This window comes from Myotis lucifugus, unplaced genomic scaffold (assembly GCF_000147115.1).
Source record: "Myotis lucifugus unplaced genomic scaffold, Myoluc2.0 scaffold_1026, whole genome shotgun sequence".
Classification (NCBI taxonomy): domain Eukaryota; kingdom Metazoa; phylum Chordata; class Mammalia; order Chiroptera; family Vespertilionidae; genus Myotis; species Myotis lucifugus.
The window spans coordinates 11,914-38,217 of record NW_005872074.1 but is presented as its reverse complement, the minus strand read 5'-3'; the positions used below and the strand labels follow the sequence as shown (position 1 = coordinate 38,217).

General features: G+C 47.7%; 3 protein-coding genes across 10 annotated transcripts; 1 reads left to right on the top strand and 2 right to left on the bottom strand.

Moving 5' to 3' along the window:
• Positions 1 to 260: 260 nt before the first annotated feature.
• Positions 261 to 13,072, top strand: JOSD1 (Josephin domain containing 1). 2 transcript variants are annotated; one of them, XR_002827310.1, is made up of 5 exons: positions 261 to 904; positions 9,972 to 10,100; positions 10,212 to 10,406; positions 11,014 to 11,307; positions 11,417 to 13,072. XR_002827310.1 is itself a non-coding variant. In XM_006107133.3 (4 exons), exons 1-4 carry the CDS (start codon positions 720 to 722, stop codon positions 11,111 to 11,113), a joined length of 609 nt encoding a protein of 202 aa, XP_006107195.1. In that variant the 5' UTR covers positions 261 to 719; the 3' UTR covers positions 11,114 to 13,072. The 2 variants fall into 2 exon arrangements, 1 of the variants encoding a protein (XP_006107195.1); XM_006107133.3 differs by having other exon boundaries at positions 11,014 to 13,072.
• A 386-nt stretch (positions 13,073 to 13,458) lies between these two features.
• Positions 13,459 to 15,200, bottom strand: TOMM22 (translocase of outer mitochondrial membrane 22). The gene is made up of 4 exons (XM_006107132.3): positions 15,040 to 15,200; positions 14,658 to 14,776; positions 14,132 to 14,249; positions 13,459 to 13,938 (listed from the first exon to the last, which is right to left on the bottom strand). Exons 1-4 carry the CDS (start codon positions 15,154 to 15,156, stop codon positions 13,864 to 13,866), a joined length of 429 nt encoding a protein of 142 aa, XP_006107194.1. The 5' UTR covers positions 15,157 to 15,200; the 3' UTR covers positions 13,459 to 13,863.
• A 4,335-nt stretch (positions 15,201 to 19,535) lies between these two features.
• On the bottom strand, positions 19,536 to 25,608 carry CBY1 (chibby family member 1, beta catenin antagonist). 7 transcript variants are annotated; one of them, XM_023747875.1, is made up of 6 exons: positions 25,547 to 25,608; positions 24,885 to 25,001; positions 22,542 to 22,710; positions 21,766 to 21,871; positions 21,560 to 21,678; positions 19,536 to 20,224 (listed from the first exon to the last, which is right to left on the bottom strand). In XM_023747875.1, the coding sequence occupies exons 3-6, from the start codon at positions 22,617 to 22,619 to the stop codon at positions 20,144 to 20,146; spliced, it is 384 nt and encodes a 127-aa protein (XP_023603643.1). In that variant the 5' UTR covers positions 22,620 to 22,710; positions 24,885 to 25,001; positions 25,547 to 25,608; the 3' UTR covers positions 19,536 to 20,143. The 7 variants fall into 7 exon arrangements, with proteins under 7 accessions (XP_023603643.1, XP_014304603.1, XP_014304608.1 ...); XM_014449117.2 differs by having other exon boundaries at positions 22,542 to 22,704; XM_014449122.2 differs by having other exon boundaries at positions 21,587 to 21,678; positions 22,542 to 22,704.
• Positions 25,609 to 26,304: the final 696 nt, after the last annotated feature.

The following is a 26,304-nucleotide window of genomic DNA, read 5'->3' as shown; positions in this document are numbered from 1 at the left end:
CCCGCCACCTCCCGGCCCGCCTGGTCCTCCGCGGGGCCCGTCCGACCGCCGGAGCTGACCGGGTTGTCTCCCTCGCAGGGCCGCGCGAGAAGGTGAGAGTCCGCGCTTCCGAGGGAGCCGCGCCCGCCTCGGCTCGCGCCCTGCGGGGCCACCGCACCCGCGGGGAATGGAGAGGCGCCTCGGAGGCCCCCGGCGCTGCCCGCCCCTCCCACGCCGGGCCGGCCCTTCGCTAGCTGCTCGGATTTTGCGTTTTATACCCCACCGAGGCCTTGCCTCCGAGCCAGTGGCGTTGTGGTCCGGAAGAAATGGAAGAAAAGGAGCGATGTGACCGGTTCCGCCCCGTCTTCCTGCGTTGAGGCCCGGTTGGCTCGTACAAAGGAAAACACAGCAAGAAAACCGTGGGGGTTTTTCCCGAGGGGGGCGGGTGGGGCGGGTGGGGGAAGGGAACAAGGGCTTAGGTTTTTCTATGGTTGTTTTTTTTTAATTCTGCACTTTGACATTAGTGGTGAAAAACACTAATTCAAAAGTTATTTTTCTATCGAGAAGAGGTGGGTTGTTTTTCCTGTTGATTCCAGTCCTTTCTCCCCGTGACAAAGCATAAATCATGGGCACCGGAAACTAAGGTGGACCTCAGGAATCCGAACAGACTCCGAAGCTCGCCCTCTTCCTCGGGAGGGGAGGGGTGTTTTCAGCCCCCTCCGGCGCCCGAGACGGAAACCATGAGCTGCGTGCCATGGCGGGGAGACAAGGCCAAGTCGGAGTCCCCGGAGCCGCCCCAGGCCGCGCCCCCCCGGATCTACCACGAGAAGCAGCGCCGGGAGCTCTGCGCCCTGCACGCCCTCAACAACGTCTTCCAGGACGGCGGCGCGTTCAACCGGGAGACGCTGCAGGAGATTTTCCAGAGGTAGGGGACCCCCGCTGCTCGGTTCCTGGAGACTTTTTGCTATTTCCGTGGGTGGAGCGATGTCTCGTTGCCTTACACCTTCCAACCAAAAGTATCGTCGGCGAGATACCGTTAACAGGGATGAGTGAGGGACACAGAATTGGAAAGATAACCACTGCTTTTTATTGCACATTGACCGGCCAGGCACGGTGCCGAGAGCATCCGCAATGCCGTGGGACACATGCTGTTATTTCCACATCGTAGATGAAGGCAGGGCTCAGAGAAGCGCGGTGATTTGCCCAGGGAGCAAACGCCACCAGAGATGGAGCCAGGTGTGAGTTCAGGTGTGTGCCGGCGCTGTTGACCGCTGTGCTGTCTAATGCCTCTCGAGTCCTGCCCCTCAGGACTTTACCGCCTAGAAGGGGCCCAGATGAGTACTGCTCAGTCACCTGTCATCGGAGAGGGGATGTTGTGGGTTCTATGGAAAGGTGTCTATGAACTAGGAGGTCAGTTCGATTCCTGGTCAGGGCACATGCGTGGGTTGTGAGCTCGATCCCCAGTGGGGGGCATGCAGGAAGCAACCCCTGAATGATTTTCTCTCATCATTGATGTTTCTATCTCTCGCTCCCTCTTCCTCTCTGAAATCAATAAATATTTTTTTTAAAAGGAAAGAGAGGTGTATACACGGTGCTCAGCCTTTCTTTGAGACCGTGTGCTAGCCTTTGTGCTTTTCACATATTGTTTTGTGCTGCCCTCCCCACAGTGGTCTCCTGTTTCTATTTTACTGATGGAGAAACAGGCAGAAAGGTCAGGTAATTTGTCCAAATAGCTTCTAAGCAGCAAAGCTGTGATGTGAAGCTGACTCTTGATCCCCTCCCTTTTTTACTTCATTCTAGATACCCTTTCTTATTGATGCTATCTGACAGGTTGATAGAAGTTCCGCTTTTCTCTCTGCTGTGATGTTCTGAAATTCTTTTATCAAAGGGTTTGAGAATTCGTTCCTGCAGAAGGAATTCTCTTCAGGAAACGAGGCCCTGGCGGGTGAGATAATACATCTCAGATCACCGGGTCATGTCAGCACGTCTGCAGCCCGCAGCGGGGAGCCTGTCTGATTCCTCCAGCCAGGAAGTGTTAAGGCCTACTCAGCTCAGTGCAGATAAAGCGGAAGAATTCTTTAAGCAGTGCATATTGGCAGTTTCAGAAGACCCTTTTCTCCCTTCACTCAGAGATAAAATTATTGCGCCATAAGGGCCTGTATTACAACTGGAAACAATCTATTTTGGGGTGAAAGTCCATAGGTGTAGACTTTTTTTTTTTGTATAGCAAAGGTGGAGATTTATTGAAGAACAAGTACAGACTCCCCCATGGAGAGAGGGAAAGAGTCCCACAGAGTGGACTCCCACGTAGGGAGGGGGAAAGGGTCCCCACATAGGTGTAGACTTTTTACCCTGAAAGAACCATAGACCTCTCTTAAAGGAATGTTAATCCCAGGGTGTTGACAAAATTATAATGAGAGTAAATTGTTTTCCTCTGCCAATAATAACCATAGTTATGCGTTAGCGGTGCAAATGTGTCATTTGCGTTATGGCCATTACCTGGCAAATAGAATGACCTCTCTTCAGGAATCGGGCCCTGGCAAGTGAGATAATTTGTCTCAGATCATCAAGTCATGAAACTGAAAAGAGTAGAAAGGAGGCCAATCCATTACACTGCTTCCTTTCTCCAGCCATTCATATTTTTTATTCATATTTTTTAATTGGATATTTGCGAGTTATTTTCTAACCTAAATATAGGGAGAAGGACTCACAGTGAGTAGTTGAATGTGCTTTGTACAGTACTTGGTAATATGTAGCAATCTGTTTGTTATCCTCACCATTGATTTTTTTTTTTAGAGAGTGGTAGGGAGGGAGTGAGACAGAGAGAATGAGAACCATCAATGTGAGAAAGATACATCGATTAGCTGCCTCCCACACGCACCCCAATCAGGGCCGGTGGTCCAGCATGCAACTGAGGTACATACCCTTGACTGGAATCGAACCTGGGACCCTTCAGTCCTCCGGCAGAGGCTCTATCCACTGAGCCAAACCGGCTAGGGCAATATGTAGCAATCTTGCAACAACCTTGTTATATTGATCCAAGGATTCAGTTTAAGCAATCTGCCCAGTTTCACTCACTAGTAAATTTCAACAGTCAAGATTCTGTGTGTTCATTCAAAAGTTTTTCACTTCTATAAATTTGGCCCCGATCTGAAATGATGACAATCACTAACACAGATGAACGCTCACCCTGTGCAAAGCACTGTTTTCTTGTGTTAAGTCATTCCTCACATTGATTTTAAAAGATAGATCCTGTTATTTCCCATTTTTTCAGATGAGAAAATCATGGCACAGAGCTATTAATGGCAACATTTGGACCCAGGCTTTGTAACTGCTGGGCCTCCTAACTGCTCTGTTGCTCCCTGAGTATTGGAAAGGAATGTCAGAACAATTATATCATCAGTAGCTGTTCACTCTGCTAGTAAGTTGGGTCTGAGTCTGAAGATGTGGACTATGATTATAAACTGTAAATAATAGTGGGGCTCTTTTAGCTGTGTTTTGCCTGAATGAAAGAATGCTAAATACTTGCTAAACATTAACACGGAACCAGAGTTCTTTCCTGGCTTTAAAGGAATAGAACTTGTTTTTAGCAAATTGTACTATACTCCCCACTTCCCTAGCAGCACAATGTAAAGATCCACCTTAAAGTAATAGCAACTCTGTACACAAAGAGAATATACTCTGTCCCCACTCCAAGAATTCTATATAGACTATTTTGTATGGAAAGATTCTGTGTGGATGAATAGAAACCAAAAAACAAACAAACATGAAAGGGATTCGAGGAAAAAGCAAAGGTGAGAGAGAAAAAATTGAATTTTTTAAATAAACATTTACTGGCTGCCTGCAGTGTGCCAGGCACTGCTGGGCACTGTAGAGAAAACAAGTTGAAAAGAATTCAGCTGCTGAGAGGTACATCTCGGAGATACACATTGGCCAGGCCTTCAGAACAGACTCAAAGTAGAAGCATGGAATTTAGAATAATCTAAAAGAAAAGATGATCTATTTGGGTCCTAACAGAAAGAACAGTAAAGTTGACAGGTTTTACTAGATAATTTTAAATTCCCAGATCTAAAGTTCTTTGCTTTTTTGAAGATGTGACTAATGAATAGTAGAAATGAGAAAAAATTTCATGAATGCCATTTGTTGAGAAGGAAGTTCTTCCTAGCAGTTGAATTTTAGCCAGATAAAGGAGAAATACAAAAGCAGGGTGGAGTTTCAGTACAGTTGTGCCTATGAGATGACTCATGTTTGGAATAAAAATGAATAGGAACTTAGAACTAAGCTAATGACTTGGTAGCAACATGGGGACGAGGAAGAGGAGTCAGAGGTGTGGCAGGCTGGGTCCAAGATTTGGAGGTAGTGGTAGTCTACAGTGATAGCAAAAAGAGGCACAAAAAGGGTCAGTTTTCAACATGTGAAATTAGAGAAAAGATAGAAATAGTATTCATGTGGATATTTGATCTCATACATTTTATCATGTACGTCTGTGCTTTGAAAAGAAAGGACTTAGAAGTTAAATGATAAGGCAGCAGCTTTGCAAGGTTTTTTTGAAAATCCTCAGGTCTCAAACATTTTTACTAGATTCATCTCAATTTTTCAATGATCAAATGTTCTTGCAGCTAAGTATGTGTTTCCCTCTCAAAATAGCTGCTAAAATCTAAAGAGATGAAAATTAGCTTGGTACTAGGGAAAAAATCTAATGCAACCTGGAAAGAACAAAGATTGTAGATATTGATGAGCAACCAGCATTCCCTACCATAGAGGGGAAGTCCTCCTGCCTTCCTCTTAAATGGTCCCTGAGCCATTTAATAGGAAGGAGCCACATATAAAGGTTTGGTGGTTGTGCCCTGGCTGCTGTGGCTCCGTTGGTTAGAGTTTTGTCTCATACACCAAAGGTGGGGGTGCATGCGGGAGGCAATTGATGTTTCTCTCTCTTTCTCCCTCCCTTTCTCTAAGATCAATTTTTAAAAAAGTAAAGGTATAGTGGTTGTAAATTGAGAAAAGATGTTGTTAAGTGTTAACCCCTAGAGATTTGAATTATCTCATCCAAGGGCCAAACAGCATCACCATCACCGTCATAGCCAACATCTACTAGAGTACTTCTGTGATCTGTACTTTACACTTAAAAATTTAAAGACATCAGGAAGTCATATTTTCTAATGTCACATCTCTTCAGACCTGATAAAAAGGAAAATAATAATTATGGGAGAAAAGGAATATGAATGAATGTCTCCACATCTACTTTTCTTTAAAATCTGAACTCATCAGCATAGCCAGACACAGTGACAACCACGAGAGGATCTAGAACTTATCTGAGGTATGAGACCTGGACTAGAGCCTATCTTCTCACTTGTAGATCACTTCAAATCTAACAACCTCTTGGCTGTGACAACAGTGAGAATCCTTTGTGGCCCAAAACTAGCAATTTCTAATGAAATTAAAGAGAGTCCTGAACAAGAATTTACCAGGAAAACAATCGATTGAAACAGAACAGGTTCTTATGGAATTCAGTGGGGCCAGTGTATCGAAATATCCAGGAGGCTGTTCAGTGTAGCCTTAGTTCTGTTCAGAGTTAGGAAGTTGAATCCTACCTCTGCCCCTCACTAGCTGTACATGACTGAGCAAATCACTGTAACCTCTTTGTACGTAGTTTCCTTATTTACACTATGGGATTAATCTCTATCTCAAGATTGTTGGAAGGATTAAGTGATAAAGCTTATAAAAGTAGCTAACACAACTATTAACAAAAGCAAGTGCTAGTGTAGGTAAACTGGGTAGGCCCCACTTGTTCAAATAACCACTCTGGGAACGAGATGGAAGCCATCCTCAGCATTTCCTGTATTGATCAGTTTGACCAACACATGTTTACTCAATTGCCAGTGCCTAGCTGTGAGGGATACAGAGTAGAAGAGCCATTTCCTTCAGGAATTTTCTATGTGTTTGCACATGTACGAAAAAAACTGCATTCTTCAGTGGTCCTCTAAGATAGGAATCATTCCCATTTTTACAGATGAGCTAATAGGCATGGAGATTAAATCTCACAATTAGCATTGATGCTGCATGGAAGTTCCTCCCAGTCTCCCTCCTTTTTCTATTACAAAGGAGCCAGGAAAGATTCTATGGAGGAGATGGGATGTTCAAGAAAACTTGCAGGAAACCTGTTTTCTTGTTTCATTCAGCCATTGTATCGAATGTTTTCTGTGGTCCGCTGGGAACACACTTGGGAAAGCTCAGCGCTAAGGTTCGAGCCTGGTAGGGACTTAGGTGGTGAAAGAGGAGGAAGACTCAGCAGTTTCTTTGTTGAAGTCTCCCTGCATCCACTGGCTAGAGACTACACTGAAAGGATGAGAAGCTATTGAAAAACTGGTGAAAGGAAAGGAACTGGATCTCTCTTGAGCTGGGCTTTTTTTCATGTGCTTTTGCATTTAATCCAAGTGCCCAAGAACCCACCTAGAGCCTTTGTCCTATTAAGCTACATTTCAAGCCCAGGCCCCAGGGGCTCAGCTGGCCTTTCCTCTTATCAATCTACCGCCGCCACCACTCCGTTCTTGGGTCCTTGCTATAAGACAGGCACAACTGCCCAGTTGGTGTGGCTCAGGGTTAAGCATCAACCTTTGGACCAGGAGGTCATGGTTCGATTCCTAGTCGGGGCACATGTCCAGGTTGCAGGTTCAATCCCCAGTGTGAGGCATGCAGGAGGCAGCCAGTCGATGATTGTCATCATTGATGTTTCTATCTATCTCTCCTTGCCCTTCCTCTCTCTGAAATTAATAAAGACATATTTTTTAAAAAAACAGGCACACGTTGGATTCCAACAAATCTGAGTTTGAATCCTCGTTCAAACATGAAAGATAAGTGATCAGGGATTAGTCATTCAAACTTGAGTTTTTTAAACCTATAAAATGTAAATAATTCATAGCCTTATGGGCTTCTTGTGAGGATTAAATTAGATACATATGAAAGCATGTCATGGGCTTGGCACAGAAGTTTCCCATAAATGGTAGTTATTACAGAGAAAACAAATTTTGGTTGCAGAGTGGAATGTAGTATCTTCAGGTGCCCTTTTGCTAGTTCTGGAGACAAGCACATAAGCTCTTTTCATTTTAAGGGTCCACTGCTATTTTCAGGGAAAGAGATAACAAAATAAATACAGAGAACATTTCAACAACACTCCTTAAGCACTCTTTGAGCCCCGGTGATGTAACATTCACAGGATAGATAAGGCCACTGCGCCCCCTGCTGTCATTGTAGTGGGGAAAACAGACAATCAGAAGACAGGTCCAGTAATAACAAGAGGAAGTGACTGGGAGAAACCTAAGGTTGGACTGTCAGAAAAGGCATCTAAGGCAATAATACTTGAGACTCAACGAGCAGACCAAGTAACGATCTAGGGCAGTGGTTCTCAACCTTCCTAATGCCGCAACCCTTTAATACAGTTCCTCATGTTGTGGTGACCCCCAACCATAAAATTATTTTCGTTGCTGCTTCATAACTAATTTTGCTACTGTTATGAATCGTAATGTAAATATCTGTTATTCAGGATGTATTTTCATTGTTACAAATTGAACATAATTAAAGCATAGTGATTAATCACAAAAACAATATGTAATTATATATGTGTTTTCCGATGGTCTTAGGCGACCCCTGTGAAAGGGTCGTTCGATACCCAAAGTGGTCACGACCCACAGGTTGAGAACCGCTGATCTAGGGGAAGAGTATTCCAGATAGTGGCAGCCATTGTACAAAGGCCCTCAGTGAGAAAGCTTGTGTGCTCAAGTAGCAGAGGTCTGTGTGGTAAGAGGTGCTATGAGGTCAACAGGACCCCAGGGCCTTGCAGGCCAGAGGAAGTAGTGTAGGTTGTATTTAAGTGTTTGGGGAGCCATTAGAGGGTTTAAGCAGTGGCAGGAATATGTTTTATGTTGAAAAAATGATCTGGTATGTTTTCTGTATATAGAGAAGTTTTTACTTTTTTTAAAAAATTTAAATTATTTATTGTTTAAAGTATTACATATGTCTCCTTTTTCCCCCATTGACCTCTTCCCAGCCGTTCCCACCCCCCAGCACATGCCCTCACCCTCCTACTGTCTGTGTCCATGGGTTTTACTTATATGCATGCATACAAGTTCTTTGGTTGATCTCTTACCCTCCCCCGTCCCCTACCTTCTCTGAGGTTAGATCAGCGGTTGCCGGTGGGTTACGACCCCTTTGGGGGTCTAGCGACCCTTTCACAGGGGTCACCTAAGACCATCGGAAAACACATATATAATTACATATTGTTTTTGTGATTAATCACTATGCTTTAATTACGTTCAGTGTGTCACAATGAAAATACATCCTGCATATCAGATATTTACATTACGATTCATAACAGTAGCAAAATTACAGTTATGAAGTAGCAACGAAAATAATTTTATGGTTGAGGGTCACCACAACATGAGGAACTGTATTAAAGGGTCGAGGCATTAGGAAGGTTGAGAACCACTGCGTTAGATGATCTGTTCGATGCTTCTATGTCTGATTCTATTTTTGTTCATCAAGTTTTTTACTTTTTATAAGATTTTTTAAGTTTTTAGAATTGACTTAAAGTCTCCATTCTCTTTTGGAGATGGCATTTAGCAGCTCCATCTGTGCTTTTTGTTGTTGTTAATCCTCACCTGAGGATATTTTTCCCCTTGATTTTTAGAGAGTGGAAGGGAGGAAGGGGAGTGGGGGAGAAAGAGAAGGAGAAACATCAGTGTGAGAGACACATTGTTTGGTTGCTTCCAGCACTCGCCCTGATAGCCCCAGGATCGAACCTGCAAACCGGGTATATGCCCTTGACCAGGAATCGAACCCAAGACTCTTCGGGCCAACGCTGTAAGCACTGAGCACCACTGACCAGGGTGACAGCTCCACATTTATTCCACACTTCCCTTCCTCCACACGTGCTGCCCTTTCCTTCAAGATGGCCTTTCCTCGGGTCCTGGCCTGACAAGCCTATGAAACAAAGTAATAGGACTGGAAATGCCTTCAGAACTGACCTTGCCTTGAGGGGAAGGAGTGGCTAAGAGGCCTAGCCAGAAATGTCTTTCCGCTGGGTGAGCAAACCAGACTGCAGTTTTGTTTGGCACAAAAATTTCTTTCAATTGATTCTTTGTGTTTTAATTTTTAAAAATCCTTAAGTATTTTACACATACACATGTATATTTGGAATGCTTTACATGGGTCATGCATTGCAGTTTCATTTAGGCCTTACTACATTTTATTGCTTTATACCTGGCCCCAATTCATACATTTATGTTACCTGCCTGGGCTCCTGTAAGCTTTTGAGTATTAAATGATTAATGATTATCAAGTGTGTAAGCTTTAAATGGAAAGCACTTAAATATTAAAAAAAAAAAGAATAAAAAAAAACTACCCATGCAAATGAAAATACCAAATACTATTTTCCATTGGCTTGTATCAGGGCAGAGAAATCAGCAAGGAAAAGGCGGCAGAAATGGGTAGGCTGGGGATAAACGAGACGCCTTCATGGAACACTCTTTGTGTCCATTGACACACTTTCTAAATGACAGGCAAAGAGGCTCCATCACTGCTGAATTATTATTATTATATTTTTGTTGATTCCAGAGAGGGGGAGAGAGAGAAAGAAGAGTTAAAAACATTAGTGAAGAGAGAGAATCATTGATCGGCTGCCTCCTGTACGCCCTCCACTAGGGTATGGAGCCCAGCAACCCGGGCATGTGTCCTGACTGGAAATCAAACGGTGACACTCAACCACTGAGCCACACCAGCCAGTCGTAAATTATTATTTTACATTAAAAAAGAAGTAATCCTTGGACAGTAAGAGCCCAGACTGCAGAATACTTGGTTGGAAGCTTGGTTAGTTTACTTGAATGGGGTAAACAAACTTCTGGGGGACAGTGGCCTAAAGTGCTCTCTGTCTCTGGTAGTGCAGGCTCAGGAGGCGTTAAGCAGATCAACAAGTCTCAGTCCTCCTTTCACATCTGTAGGTTGTCTCCAAACACCATGGTGACTCCCCACAAGAAGAGCATGCTGGGAAATGGGAACTACGATGTGAACGTCATTATGGCAGCACTTCAGACCAAAGGCTATGAAGCTGTTTGGTGGGATAAGCGCAGGTAATCTGAACCAGGCTTGACTTGATGAGAACTGGCACGCAGGGGATGCGTGGGGAGGTAGATGCCAGTTGTGTGACAGCCAGGGAACCTGACACCGTTCCTCTTCTGCAGGGATGTCAGTGCCATTGCTCTCACTAATGTCATGGGCTTCATCATGAATCTGCCCTCCAGCCTGAGCTGGGGTCCACTGAAGTTGCCTCTCAAAAGGCAGCACTGGATCTGTGTTCGAGAGGTGGGCGGTGCCTACTACAACCTTGACTCCAAGCTGAAGATGCCCGAGTGGATTGGAGGCGAGAGCGAGCTCAGGTGCCTGTGGTGGCTGTTGTGCTGGGTGGGCTCCTATAAGCTCATCTTTCATCATTTGGCAAAGGAATTGAAATTCCTAGCTTCTTGGACCTCTCCCTGCCTCACTTAGAATCATAAGGTCTCAGATTTGAAAGACCTGAATCTTTGATAGTCCATGAAGCTCCAGCTCCTGGGATATTGATCTTCTGGTCTGGCAGGACTGGCCTTGTAATTATATCTACACTTGGCTGTGACAGTATAGCTGCCAGTTCAGAGGAAGGAAGACATTCAGGGCAGAGAGGACTAAACTTCCCAAAGAAGAAACCCCCACCCCCACCCCCCCAAATTAGAAGTCTTTTGCTTTAGACTTAGAGTACTTTCGGCTGGCTCTTTCTGTCACAGAGCTAGCTACTTTAAGCAATAGGAGAAATTCATATTGGAAATCTTAACTAGACAGATTGAGGGGTATCCAAAAGTGGAACCCACCAAGAGCAGATCACCATGGGAGTGTTTTTTAGGATTGCCAAGGGTATAAATTGATGAGGTTACTGGTGAACATATGGCCCCAAGACTGGAATTTGCCATTTTAACAGCATCTCATTCTTTCATGTATTTTTTCCCCCAATAGGAAATTTCTAAAACATCATTTGCGAGGAAAGAACTGTGAACTCCTGCTGGTGGTACCAGAAGAGGTGGAGGCCCATCAGAGTTGGAGGGCTGATATGTAACAGTTCTGCCAAGCTTCCCTCACCTCGACCCCTAAATCCTCCATGATGTGCTGTGCCCTATACATTGGGTCTGCCCTTGCCACTTCCCCAGACATCTCATCGGGTTTTTCCCTCAGATTTGACAGTGTGCAATAGGCCAGAGGTGTGAAATGTTACAAGAACCAACCAACGTTACTCATTCCTGGGAAAGGAAGGTAGGAACTCTGTGCTTAGGGCAAGCAATGGAAGACCCTTGTTTTGTTTGAAGAGACAAGGAAAAAGGTGGGGGGGTGTCCCCTAGCTTATTTTTCCCTTTCCTCTGAGGACTTGACAGAGGCTCTGCTGGAGTTCACTGCTGCTCTGACTTACCTGGAGATGCTGCCTCCATTTCCCCTTTCCTGGCAACTAGTGGGTCTGAAGACACAGGACATGCAAAGCTCGTGTGACTGGTTTGAAGGACCCAGAGCAAAGGCCTCTCAGGAACCATCTCGAAAACCCCAGCAGCACTACATCATGCCATCTGCAACCCTCAATGCCATCCCTTATCCTATTTTTAAGGATGGTTTATGGCTATTCTTGTTTTATAATGAAAAGTTCTCTACTATTTCAGAGTGGCTGAATCCTGCAGCATTCTAGCATGACAGGGTGAGCTAGATACCTAAGAAGACATGGCCGAAACCAGGCGGGCATGGGCAACCTGTCTGCCTCATCCAGCAGGGTCCCTGCCATTTCATTAAGTTAGGAGGCTCTGGGGCACAAGATAAGCAAAAGGGCAGCTTTTCCTGTTGGCCCACTCTGACCAAATCAGGAAAAAGTGAGCCTGCCTTCGACATCAAATTCCACTAGTTTAAAACAGTTGGGTGAGGAAAGTATTGTGAAGAGAACAGCTAGAATCGAAGTCCTAGGCTGGGAGTCACTACAGTGAGCAGAGTCCTCAAGTTAGGTGGTTATGTGTATGATGTTAGAGGACTTGGGTCTGTCATCTTTCTATAGTTTTCTTTACAAATCAACTAAGAATTGATCCACCCCTACCTCTAAATAGTTGTAGGCCACTTTTCTCCTAACTTTGGAAAACATGAGAGAAGGAGGGGAAGCACTGCTTGTCTCCAAAGTGGTTGTATTGCCTCAAGGCAGACGGGCAGGCAGGGATGGCCCGTCCAGGCCTTTCAGATGAATGGTCTTGGCAGGCCCGAGAGCTGCTCCACTAGCCAGACTTCTCTCCAGCAGCAAAGCCAGCCTGGGGCTTGCATGTCAAACCTGAGCAAGTGAAACAGGATGAAGCTGAGGCTCTCTCCTCCCCACTGTGACTGGAGTGCATGTTTACACCAGCACTTTTTCTGCACATTTATCTTCAATCCAACAAGGCCGTTTTTTATGCTGAGTAACAGAGGCCACCAAGCGGCTACTGCGTTACACTGTCTGAGCAACTGACTGCAATCTCTTGCACCATTTTCTACATCAGACATGCTTGGCTCCACAGACAGCTCTCTATCCCTGCACAATGACATTCCAGCCACCACCAGCCAGAAGTTCCAGCCAGCCTTGCTGATTGTCATAAGCAGGAGCTTGGGTCCATTGGCAGTCAGTGATAGTAAGCCATTTCCTCAGAAGAGGAAACTCTCCAGTGTGCTCGGGCCTGTACAAGTGGCACTTCAAAGGCGTCCCCATGTACTCGGAGTCCATGAGCCAATGGGATATGCAAAGACGCTTAAACATTTCAGGGCTGGTTTCTCTGTTCATATCCAATTCTGGTGCTTGGGAACAGGGACCCATGCTGATGCCTAAGGGCAAAAAGCCCTATTTCCTTTAAGGAAGGGAGCAGGCCTGACCCTGATGCCCATAAAGGGTGACCCTAGGCTTTTTGTTTTTCTTGCTTTTATCTTCCCCTACCCCCATTTTTGTTGGCCTTGTGCTGGGTTTGTTTACAGAAGATGTATTTTGTTTAACCAAATATTAAAAGTGGAAAACTCCATACATAAATCTGTCTGCCTAAATTCTGTAATTATGTACATAAAGGGGGGAAAAAGGTAAATGTATGATGCTGCTTTAGAAGGAATTCACTAAAATCACAAGTCATCTTTTAGAGATATGTTATGCTTTGGGGCAGTTCATGTCTTTGTCCTTCTAAAATGGTCTAAGTTTTGAGGTGCATATCCAGAAACACATGCTTGACACTTGGCTGGAATCATTTTAAATATTTAATTACAAAAGTGAGCACTGACTTTTTTTTCTCTTTTAGACACACAGGTCTAATGGCCAAAATGCACACAGGACGTGAGCTCCTGCTCTGCCCTCCACAGTACCCATCCTGTGGTTAAAACTGCTGGCCCTCCCTCGTTTCCAACATACAAATTCACAGTGGCTGCTTTTACACTACAGCTGTAATGCATTTTGTATTTCATATAGTGCATGTCAAAACAGAACCGTCGTTAATGGTCAGGGGTACATCCTTCCCAGTGGCATCAGTTCCTACTCCACAAGCAGACACTGAGGAGACCTTCTGGTGAGGAGTGATTTAGTGAGGGGATGGCCGGAGTTGGAGTGACCATCTGCATCGATGCACTCTGGTGTCAGAGTGAGGAGAGAAGTCAGCCAGGAAAGCTTGGAGGGCACAGCTGCAAGTTGGGAGTCTCCATGAGACAATGAACGGGACATTTTCCCAACCAGGTTTATTTTTGTGCCCAAAAGAATAAGAAAAAAATCAGCAGTTCAAACAGTATTGAATTTTCAAACTTCTCCCGCCAACACAGGTCAAATAGAGCAGTAACAATCTAGATCTTTCCAGGAAGTGAAGGTAGAGCCCCTGGCATTCCTCCTGACAGCCCTGTGTTAGGCCCTAGGAGTATCTGAAACAGAAAGGAAAGATGTAAGGCGCCATGCAGACCTGGGGATCTCATTTTTCCTCCTATTTAATGGGGGCAGACAAGGTCTACAAAAGCAATGCTGGCCGCACAATCAAGTACCTAAAACACAAGGGCCAGATCCCAAGCTCTACCTGCACGTTAACTGCTGGTCTACTCAGGTGTTGTCTGAGCTCACCTGCCGCTGCTGCAGTTGCTGCTGTTGCTCCATTTGCAACTTCTCAGTCTCAAAGACAACAGGAAGAACCAGGATCATGAAGGAAGTTGTCCCGATCCACAAGGCTGCCCTGGAAAACCTACAAAGGGAATGTGAGCAGGATGGGAGGCAAAGCCAGACAGCTGCACCGAGAAGGAACCAAATTCCTCATGCCACCGATGCAACGTTTTTGATAAACATACTCTACCCAACTCTTGCACCATACTCCTACCAGAAACAGGAGTTCTGGGAGCTGTGTAGCTAGTGACAGCAATTTCACCGATACGTTCATTATCTCACACAATCTGAAATGAGCCTAACAAGATCCTACCCAACAAGAATCCCCACTTACAAGGAAATTGAGACTAAGGCTAAGGGACCAGACGTTCAAGGTCACTCCACGATCTAGGTGGCAGGCGGGCTTCCAACCCAGGTATGATCCTTCCAACGCCCGCGTTCCCTCACGGCACCCCAGGCACCCCCCGCTGTCTTTGCCCTTGTCCCTTACCTGTACATTTTTTGAGCCACAAAGAGGGAGAGATCAAAAGTGGCTCCGGCCGCGGACCGGATCCTCTCCGGAAACATCTCCGTCAGACCCCAGAGTCTCTCCGACAGGGTCTCGTCTGGCTGTGGTGGAGGAGGCCGGGGTCTTGGCCGAAGCAGCGGAAAGCCCCCCGCGCGCCGGGGCACGCCGACCGTCCCCGGAGCCAGCGCACTCCGGGCCCAGCGGGGCCCCTAACTCCGCCTCCCAGGACACGCCTCCGCTCCGACCTCTCCAGGCTCCTCGACGCGCCAGTGTCCTGATCCCGCAGCACGCGGAGCCCACACCCCCGGGCCGGACGCTCCTGTGCGGACCCCCGCTCCCCGCCTCGCCCGCTGGGCCCCAGTACCTCGTCGTCGTCATCCTCTTCCAGCTCCTCCTCCGTCTTCTCCGCATCGCCTTTCGGAAGCATTTCGTCCGGGGGCAGGGGAGCACCGGGACCCGGGGCAGCGACGATGGCAGCCATGTCTGCAGGGGGGGAGGGAGGAAGGGAGGGACACCGGAACCGGAAGAGAGGAGGCGAATGTCGCGCCGAGCATAGAGCTGCCCTTCCGGGAGCTGGAATCAGGAGGGCGGGGCCACAGCGACGCCCTCTGGCCGGCAGTCGTCACCGCCTTCAGCCCAGTCGGACGCGGCTGAGATTCCAGGGAAATAAAACCGGGCGATTTGCTCAAGTCTGGGTCCTTCCGCAGGAATTCTGTTCAGAGGGTTCCGCGTGGGCTCAGAAACCTGCATTTTAACAAGCTGCCCAGGGATCGCCCTTAGAGAAACACCCACCTAGTTTCATTTACCTGAGTGGTGTGCTGTTTGGTAGGAATAAGTTAGAGACTTGAAGGTTAATTGGTCTTTTGGGAAAACATCAAATAAACAGACCCAGTATACTAAAACAAAGGCAAGAGTTATCGCTTCCGGAGCGGGCACTGTGTGTATGTTGAGGTACTATTATCCTTACCTTAGAAATGAAGAAATTGAGGCACAGTACAGGGTTACTGTATTTTTGGAGGATAGATTTCTGGAAGTGGATTTGCTACCGAAAAGTATGACCATTTAAAATTTTGCTAGGTATTAGCTCATTGCCCTTGAAAGTATATAGTTTCACAATAGTGAATGAAGTGTCCTTTTCCCCACACCCTCCCCAAAATTAGGTGTTTGCCATATTTTAATATGTTGCCTATATGATAGATGAAAACGCTTCTTTTTATAATGTGCCCCATACGTTATTATTACAAGGGTAATCTGATATACATCTTTAGCCAATGGACCGTGGAATGGGAGAATCTCAGGATTGCACCATCCAAATCCTTATCTGCACTTACCCATCGGGGGTAGGAGAGCTTGCACTTCCTCCAGATACGGCCCTCGGTTTCCTTCATCTATGGGCTGGGCAGCTCTGATTACAGAAAGTTTTCATGTCACAAAGGGTGCCTACTGGATGATTCTGTTATATAAAGTTCAAAAACAGGCAAAATCTATCAATGGTGAGAAGGACAGTGATCCCTTTGAGGAGAAGGGGTTAGTACTTGGGAAGGGGCGGAAGAGTAACGTTTGGGGGGCTGCTGGTGAAGTTCTTGCCCTGGGTGGTGTAAAGGGGTGTATTCATTTTGGATAATTCATCGGGCTGCACACTTATGAATTATGTTTTTGCATGTTAACCTTTTTATTTTTTTAAGTCAGCTAGATCTACATCAAGCATGTCAAACTCGCGGTCGGCGGGGCCGCGTGCCTCGTTTAGCATGTGGCCCCCCAGGCCGGGAGTTTGACATGCTTGATCTACATCAATGCAAGGGCAGCTTGAGAACCCAGTGCCAATGGCTTTTGATTCTTTTACGGGCTCTTTTATGAAATGTTGGAAGACCAACATAGCAAAGGCAATCTTATGTGGAAAGTACAGACGTCAGGACTTCAAGTAGAAAGTCACAATGCTAATGTGAAGAAGTTTTAGGAAAACTTTAACCCATTAAATTTGTTTATAGTATTCACAAGAGCAACGCATGATTTTTTAAAAATCCTGTGTTTGAGGCCAAAGAGCTCTTTCAACAATTAACAAATTGCCATGGGATGAGGAGAAAAGAGAAATCAGGCAGTGCAGAGTATTCAAAACCTCGGGAGTAGATGAGATGATCTGGAAAAGGCAGAATGGGAAGAGAAGACAGGACAGAGCCCTGGGCAATGAGACATTTAAAGGTCGCAGAGCCAGTGTGGCTCAAGGGGAGGCATCATCCCATGCACCCAGACGTCCCCGGTTCAATTCCCAGATTCCTGGAGGAGACATATGCCTGGGTTTCAGACTCAACCTCCAGTAGGGGGCCTGCAGGAGATGTTTCTCTCTTTTCTCTCTCTCTCTCTCTCTCAGAAAAAAAAAAAAAAATCAATAAAAAAATATTTTTTAAAAGATCAGCAGAATACTTAAAAGCAAAGAAAGTAAAAAAGTGGTTGCCAGGGGCTGGGGGGAGGGGAAGTGGGAATTAGTATAATGAATAGAGAGTTTCAGTGTGTGTTGTTTTTTTAAAATATATATTTTATTGATTTTTTTACAGAGAGGAAGGGAGAGGGATAGAGAGCTAGAAACATTGATGAGAGAGAAACATCGATCAGCTGCCTCCTGCACACCCCCTACTGGGTAGGTGCCCACAACCAAGGTACATGCCCTTGGCCAGAATCAAACCTGGGACCCTTGAGTCCGCAGGCCGACGCTCTATCCACTGAGCCAAACCGGTTAGGGCGAGAAGCCCCCCACCCCCCACCCAATAGAAACACACACTAGCTCTTGTCCGGATAATTCTGCATATGGACCCCGTGCTAGGCCTCAAACTGTAAAACTCCCTGGCTATTGCCTCTGATCCTGCACTCACTCCTCTCACACCACCAGGACTTTCTACCTCAGCTCTTCCGCAACAATTCTTCCCTAATCTGACACTCGGCACAGAAAGCCATGAAATTGTTGTAGTGATTACAAGAGATAATAAATGTCCCCTGGATAGCACTCTTTACTCGGGCGCCCCGTGAGCAGTAGATTTGGTTAATACAGGCTTTGAGGAGGAAGAATTTTAGCCAGAACCTGAAGAATGTGTCTGCCTAAAAAGGTAAGACCTTGAAAGTATATAGCATCTCCATGGGGGGGGGGGGGGGGTTAGAGTGGTGAAATGGGTAACTTTCCCTCCCTTTCACTTAAGGGACTTTCGTCAATAGGATGATTTTTGACTCAGCTCACACCCCACAGCCCATCAGGGGGCTCCACCTTCAATGCATGTCTAGAGTCTGCCCACTTCACTCCCTCTCCTGCCACTTCCCTGGTCCCAGCCTTGCCCCCTGCAGTCTGTTCTCACCTTAGGAGCCAGAGGGAGCCTTTGGAAACCAAGTTGATCACAGCATTCCCCTGTTCACACTCGCCGATGGCTTGCCTCCATGATCGCTCCCAAGTCCTTCTTCCCTGCAGTTGTCCCACATTCCGGCTCCGGCCGGTCAGGTGCCCATGGTGGTGAGCAGGGGGACCCACATCACTGTGACAAACAAATCCGCTCTCATGACTCCCAAGGTTTAGTCCCGGCTCTATCCCTTCCAGCTGTCACCTTCTGGGATGCTTTCTGCAGCTAAAAGCAGGGGATGATACGATGGACGAATCCTCGTGAGAATTAGAAATAGGTACCTGGCATCAAGGGTGCTCTTTAAGTGTTTGCTAACCATAGTGGCCTAGGAACAAGCAAACTCCATTGCCCCAGTGCCTGCACCTGGAGACTTATGCCCTGTGTATACTTGTATCCTATGGGCTGGAGCTTCTACCCATCCCCCATCGAGTGGGCAGTAGGATGGACTACAAACAGCAGCACTAGGGCCGTGCCCCACCTTGCTCCTCCTCCCCTGTGGCTGGGAGTCTATGATCCTAGCCCAGGTTCTGAAACTCCTGGAGTCTGGTTCCTTGTCTGCAAATAGGCATGCTGACAGTCTGTGCTCCACAGGACTGAGCTGAGGAGGAAGTGAGAATGTGTGCAAGGACCGAGCTCCCCCCATGTACTTGCTGCCCATGGTTGCCATCCCTGGGCGCTGTCCCCACCCGCAGTGCCCTCCCTCTTTGGCAGCTGAATGCCTCTGACTGGCTGGCTGCCTCCTTCCTCCAGCAGCGCAGCTCAGCGCAGACTCAGGCAGCAAACTGCCCCTCCAGGAAGCCAGCCCTGGTCCCTGTCCGAACCAGGAGAGTCCCAGCTCCCCGGAGAGCAGGGAACTGGGGAAGACGGCCAGCTTCTGTCCCAGGGCAGCCTCTGCCAAGGCCCCAGACGCTGGAGTGCTCCCCCTGCAGCGGGGACGTGTCCCGCAGCCTGAAAATCCTACCTCTGATGGAACAGCTCAGGCTCCAGGTTCCACTTCTCCAAGAATTGATGCTTCTTTTTTTCACTCTGATCATGGAGATTGTGTCACATCATTTAATTTAAAGAAGTATGTGGCTCAGGGGTTGATCATTGAGCCATGAACTAGGAGGTCAGAGTTCAATTCCCATGTCTGAGTTTCAAGCTCGATCCCCAGTAGCGGGCATGCAAGAGGCAGCCAATCAATGATTCTCTCATTGATGTTTCTCTCTCTCCCTTCCTCTCTCTGAAATCAGTAAAAATAGATTTTATTTTTTTATTGATGATTAGAGAGCAAAAGGGAGAGGGAGAGAGAGAAACATTGATGAGAGAAACATCATCAATCGGCTGCCTCCTGCATGCCCCCACTGGGGATCGAGCCTGAAACCTGGGCGTGTGCCCTGACCAGGAATCGAAACTCGACCCTCGAGGTTTCTGGATGGACGCTCAATCACTAAGCCATACTGTCTGGACAATAAACTATATTTTTAAAAAGTACACTTTGTTTTTATTTTTTAAATCTTTATTGAAAAAAAAGGGGGGAAAGTAGTATAAACAAGAAAGTAGCAAAAAATATAGTGTTGCATAGAAGACTGGTGATGCTGCTGAGAAACTGAAGCCAGAGGACGTGGATTTGGGGAACAAACACTCTTTAAAGCACACAGAAGGGGGCCTGAAGGGCGGAGGTCAGCGCTCTTTAGAACTGGGGCCACGCCCCCAACACCAGTGTGAGGGATGCTCTGATGAACTCCAGCTGCTTCTCCCAAGAGAGTCCGTCCAATGAGAGTGAAGCTGGGACAAGTGCATTTATATGTTAAGTGACTGGAGAGCACCCAGAGTCTTAGCATCCTCCAAACCTCGTTCACAGCCTGGCCTCCCTGAGCTGGGCAGCCAGAGGACATTGCTATGTGCTGCCCTGGCCTGGAACCCTGCTTGCCTCCAGGATGTCATCACCTTTCCATTGCCAGCTCAAGGGTGCCAGTGCCTTTGGCCCCATTTGTGGTCCGCTGTCCAGGGGCCTAATCTACCATTTCAGCTTAAAAACCTCAGCGATATTCCAATCCTCCGATCAGCCGAGTGCTCCCCCTTCTCCTAACCAGCGTCTTGGGGTCTTCATTTCCTTCTCCGGTTGACACTCTTCAGTTCTTCCAGTTCCCTCTTCATTATTTGGAACTCGGCAGTGGTCTCAGAGAACTGGAAGGAAAGCAGCGGGCTGTCAGAGAGGAGGACATTGTGGGCTGCGTTCAGGTCTGCGAGGCTGGCCCTGTCCACGGGGAAAGGCGCTTGGGGTTTCTCTACCACGGCCGGGAAGGAACCCCTTTGTGACTGGGCACAAGGTGACCACCTCAAGCACTTAAGAGCATTCACACTCCACTCTGTCAGCGGTTTTGATCACTAGGATCGCCTGGCACTGACCTTGTTCAGGACAGCAGGCCTCAGGGAACAGAAGGCTGGGGGCACGCTGCCCTCCCGCCTCCCCTCTTTCCTCCGGAGCACTGCCTCTGCCTTTCCCTCTCCCAGGCTCCCAGGGCCCTTCTTTTGCTACTGTCACTTGTTTCCTGAGCCCACACAGCCCAGCCGGCTCACTTCTACCTCCGTAAATGTCTAAATAAACTTGCTCTTATAATTTGAAAAAAAAGAGAAGACGGCAGATACTGGTAATTCTAAGCTAAAGGACTGGCTGCTTCTGAGCTGCAGCTCCCATGATGGTGCTTAAAAAAGGACGCCACTTTCCTCAGCAGGATCTTTCAATGGACTCATATTCCCGACAGGGACAGAGCCATCGTCGCTAAAGGTCAGTTGCTGTGAAAGAGGAGCTACATTCCTGAGCAATCCACTAACGCTCCCAGTACTTCAACTTGTACTATTAACTCCACAGGGCGCAGCCCGCCATCATGGCTATTTTATTGCTGAAGAAACGGAGCTCTGCACGCAGATCAGGTGAGTAACTTGCCTAAAGACACACGAGCAGCGTGGAGCTGGGCGAGGAGCCAGGACACAGGCTCTAACCACTCCATGCCCGCTCTCCTGCCTCTCAATCAGCCTTCACCTGTACCTCCAGGCCCAGCAGGCTGCTGGTTCTTACAGCCACAGGAAACGGAGGCCGATGCAGAGTGCGCGCGGGCAGTGCCGCCAGGCACTGACGAATGCCCGTGTGGCGCGGGACATCTCCAGCTCAGGAGCAGGCGGTCCTCCCTGGACTGCGTCAGCCCCGCCCCGCCCTCCTCTTATCGTTCCACATTCAGCTCAAATATCCCTTCCTATGTGCGCCCTTCTGTCTCGACAGAGTCACTCTCTACCACGTGCTGACCCCAGGCCCTACCGAGGCACGGGCATTGTGCTTACTGCCCCCTCCCGCTGCCCATGAGTGCTTGAAGGTAGGGACTGTGCCCGATTTGCCTTTGTATCTTTGGATTCAATGTTCCCGGGCCAGCGGGCACTCAGAGGGTACGAGCTGGATGGACCGACTTGGGGGGGAGCCTCCCGCCAAAGCCAAGCCCAGGCAGCCCTTCCCATCACCGTCCTCACCATGTCAAGCAGGACCTCCACCTTCACCTGCAAGAGGTTGTTCTCTTCCTCCAGCTGCTGGTTCCGCTTCCGGAGGCGCTGAGCCTCCCTCTGGTCCACACCTCCACTGATCCCGGTCTCTGGGGGCAGACAGACCAGCTGTTACCAGGGGGTGGGGGGAGTCCCTCCAGCATCTTGTTGGACAAAATGGCAGGAAATCAGCCCACCTGCTACCCAATGGCCATTTTCAAACTTCAGGCTTTGTCCCGCCAGGTTCATCGTGGGGGTTCCGTAGTCGAGGCCCAGCTCCACTTCGCGGGTGGACCGATCCAGCTGTGGGGAGACGCTGCGTGCTAGCTCACAAGGCGCCGGCACCCGGGCTCCAGGCCCAGCGCCTCTCCTAACTAACTCACTTCTTTCCTCTAGTCATCACCCAGCACATTTAATATTTTTAAAATCAGACAATCAAGTAAGTGCAACAAAAAATTCTAAACTATAAGAAACATACTGCTTGATACACCAGGATGTTTTCTGAAAAAGCTATGTATGTATTTTTAATGTATTTTTCTGATGTTTCTACAACGCACTGCGCACCCACCCGCATCAGAACCAGTCCTGGGTGCTCAGAGAGGCATGTGACCGCTCTGCCCCCGAGGAGCTCAGAAACGGCGCGGGAGCTGTGACATACCCTTCTGAACGCCATGAACGGGGGCAAACATCCTTTCAGGATGATTTGATTCTTAGACACGACCAAGTCGATTCCTGGCCACATCCTGGGACTAAAGTGAAGTCACACTGGGTAATATTTGGAGCCAGAAATCATCACGAGGTTGACTGCTTATTAGGCTCTTGAGCAAGTAGGAGTTAAAACTGATTTTAGCCACAGCAAGAGGAGTGAAAGGGTGCTCTCCTACTTGCACGCCTCTGGAGAACCCCACTTCCCTACAGAGACCTGACAACCCTGTCACGTGCACACCGGGCTGACCCCAGTACCGACACTCACGTTATGCAGGTTGGAGAGAGAGGCAGACTTCCGAGGGGGCGTCTTCTTCGGACTGAACGTATTCCCAAAGAGAGGCATCTTCGGCCTCACGAGGCACCGTCAGCGCTCCGTCAGCACACGTCAGGGGTACAGACAGCCGGGTCCGTGATTTTATGTCACTGTCCTGAAACTGGGAAACGTACATCGTAGGTGGCTACTCACAATCCTGGTAACGGCTCCCGCGTGTTGATTGCTCGCTACGTGCCAGGTCGGCAGTACGCTAAGACCTCTGCAGGTAGTATCTCAAGTCTCGCCGTCCTTTGCTTAGCTCCCCTCATCCTCCCCACTTGACAGATCAGGTTCAGAAAGACTAAGGTCCTGAGCTGGAGCTGGATTTTGAACACAGGTGTGTGTGGCTCTGCAGGTTATGTTACCCACAGGCAAGCGCCTAACTTGCCGGTCTTAAATTTTGTCACAAGTTGACATCACCAGATTTACAGTCTGGGAGAAGGAACATATTCCCATACACTGGTAAGAATCACACTAGGCAATAGCCACTGCATAGACTCCATTTTATTATTATTTTTAATTAAAAAATATATAGAGAGAGAGGAAGGGAGAGAGATAGAGAAATATCAATCGGCCCACCAGGGATCAAACCCCCATACCTAGGTATGTGCCCTGACGAGGGAATCAAACCCACGACCTTTCAGTGTGTGGGATGATGCTCCGACCAAATCAGCCACCCTGGCCAGGGCTTTCCTATCATTATTTTGTCATTCTGGAAGATACGTGGTGGTATTACATTGCGTTTCATTTGCTTTTCCCTAGTAACTAATTAAATCGAACACTTTTTCATATGCTAACTGGACATTTGGATACCCTCTTTGTGACATGCTTATTCAAGTTTTTGCCTTTTTTCTTTTGGGTTGTCTATCTTTTTTTATTTTATTTTATTAATTTGTAAGGGTTCTTTACATATGATGAATACAAGTTCTTTGTTGTGTATATAGGGAATACTGAAAATATCTTCTCCCAGTCTGAAAGTTGCCTTTTTGTTTTATTGGTTTCTTTTTGATGAAAGAAGTTCTTGATTTTAATGGAATTTAATTTACCATGTTTTTTTTAAATTAGTGTTTGAGTCCTATTTAAGAAAATTTGCCTACTCCAAAAATGACATTTTCGTATATTAATTTTTATTGTTTAACTTTCACACTTAGGACTATGATCATCTGGAATTAACTTTGTATATTGTGTGAGACAGGGGTCAAGGTTCATTACTCCCCATACATTACCCAGTTTTAACTCATAACACACAAGTAGCTTAAAAATATCCCAAGAAACTGTAGACAGGCGATAACAATAGTGAAAGCACAGGGAGCAGAGCTCTCCCGGCCCCTAGTTCTAGGTCTGAGACCTCCTTTCACCACTTTCTGAGCTACAGCAGGTCCTCGGGTTTCGTCGGAACCCACCTACATAAGCACCTAGTCACTCACATGGGGCACATACACAGCAGTAATGAAGTGAAACAGTAAAAAAAATGTAAAAGAAAGATAACAATTCCTGACCTTTTTTACTTGTGGTAAATAAATAATAAAAAACATAAAGCACATATGTACATACGTCGAAATGACGGAACTTTCTTTTTTTTTTATAAATGGGAGATGGCAACGTAACCACGAAACGACGTATGTTGAGTCCGACGTAACCTGAGGACTGTCAGTAATCATATCTGACAAGAAGCAGACCAAAAAAGAAGGGAACTTCAAGACTATTTGAAATAAGGTTTTATATCAACTATCATTAAAAAACAACTCAGCCCTAGCCGGTTTGGCTCAGTGGGTAGAGCATCAGCCCACAGACTGAAGGGTCCCAGGTTCGATTCCGGTCAAACACACGTACCTGGTTGGGGCATGTGCTGGTGGCAAGCAATCAATGTGCCTCTCTCATATTGATGCTTCTCTCTCTGTCTCTCCCCCTCCCTTCTACTGTCTCTAAAAATCAATGTAAAAAATATCCTCGGGTGAGGATTAACTAACTAACTAACTAACTAAATAACTCATAGTATAAATCCATCACAATTAGCAAGACATCTTTTCAATAAAAACCATGTAGAAAAGCTGCTGTTTTCAGTGATGTAGAAATTAATATCATTAAAATGAATGATAAAAGTTTCTTTGGACGTTCTACAATATACAATACAGAGTATATGTATAAATGATTCCTAAATAAATGAAAGTAAAGATATTTAGGGGTGTGTGCTCATGAGCGTTTCACTGGTAGATGTGTGTTTGTGATGAGACACACGGACTATGGAATGAAGGCCTCTGGGCCTGGGCACGGCACTTTGGGACTTGGACAAACCGGAACGCATGCAGCTGGCGGTGGACGGACAGCAGTGGGGACCAAGGTGCTGAGGGCGTTTTAAGCTGTGCTACCACGTCATCCAAAACACCGTGGAAGGCCCTGGCATGGCTTCTGCTGGAGAGAAAATAAAACGGGTGGGAGAGGGAGGGCAATTAATTTTATGTCTGTAGTGGGCAGAACAAGAATGAAACAGGAATATCCAGAAAGAAAGATTTTAACTCAAAAAAGAAAAGGGCACAGTAACAAACACTAACTAGTATTGCTTCCTGCGGGTCCACTATGGCTGGGCCCAATGCTGGATTTCTTTCTTTTTTTTCTCTTTTTAAAATATTTTTATTGATTTCAGAGAGGAAGGGAGAGGGATAAAGAGATAGAAACTTCAATGATGAGAGAGAATCATTGATTGGCTGCCTCCTGCCCGCCCCCTACACACACATACATATACATATATACACACACATATATACATCGATATAAATGAATAATCACTATCCCAATTTAAATCAAGGAAACACACTTGGAGGGGCGGCGGCCACCTGCGGTGAATCCGTCCGTCGCCCTCCGTCCGTCCGGCCGTCCGGCTCCAGCTGGCCGAACACCCTGGTCCCGGGGGAACGCCCGGCCTCAGGCCCTCGGGAGACCCCGGGGCGGAGACGTACCTGGCCCGCCGCAGGAGCCGGGTTCCAAACCAGCGCCTGGACCACCGGCCGGCCCGCCGCCACCGCCGGCCGCGCGTGCGCAGCCCGCCCGAGACCTACCACCGGGAAAGGGGGGGGCGGCGCGGCGCGGTCCACTACACGGGCCTTCGCGAAGCACCAGGAACGCACGAGGGCTGCCCTCGCTGGGCCAGAGGGACCCCGCAAAGGGACTGTCCCCTGGAGTCACTGACAGGTCCCCCCGATGCAGGACGGGACGGGACCGACACTCGCCCTCCCCGCAGACCCGTTGGTCTGGTCTCCCCCGGCCGCGGGCGCCGTCCCCATGGTAACCGCGTCCGGCAGCGGCTCGCGAAAGTTCCATTGTGTGGGGCGGGGGGGCGTGGAGGTTGCGCCGGGCGTTGCCTGGAGAACCCCCGGACTCACAGTAGCAAAATGGGGCTCCTCTCCCTCCTCCCCCCAAGACCACAAAGCAAAGGGCACCTCTTCCTGGTGGATGTGGGGGCCGCGGGGGTCGCCTGTCTCACCCAGAACCTCGCAGGGTCCCCTGAGGACCCGGGACGAAACCCGCCCCGAGTTCGTCGGATTCCGCCCAAGTCTTCCGGTGAGACGGACCGGAGCACGGTAACCGCCCCGCCCCCATCTCACCGGGCTCTGCAAGCCGGGGAAACTGAGGCTCAGGGCCGCTTCAGGGCCTCCCAGGGAGCAGGGGGCGGAGAGCTTCTGGAGAGCCAACGCTAGATCTCCGGGGGCCTAACGGT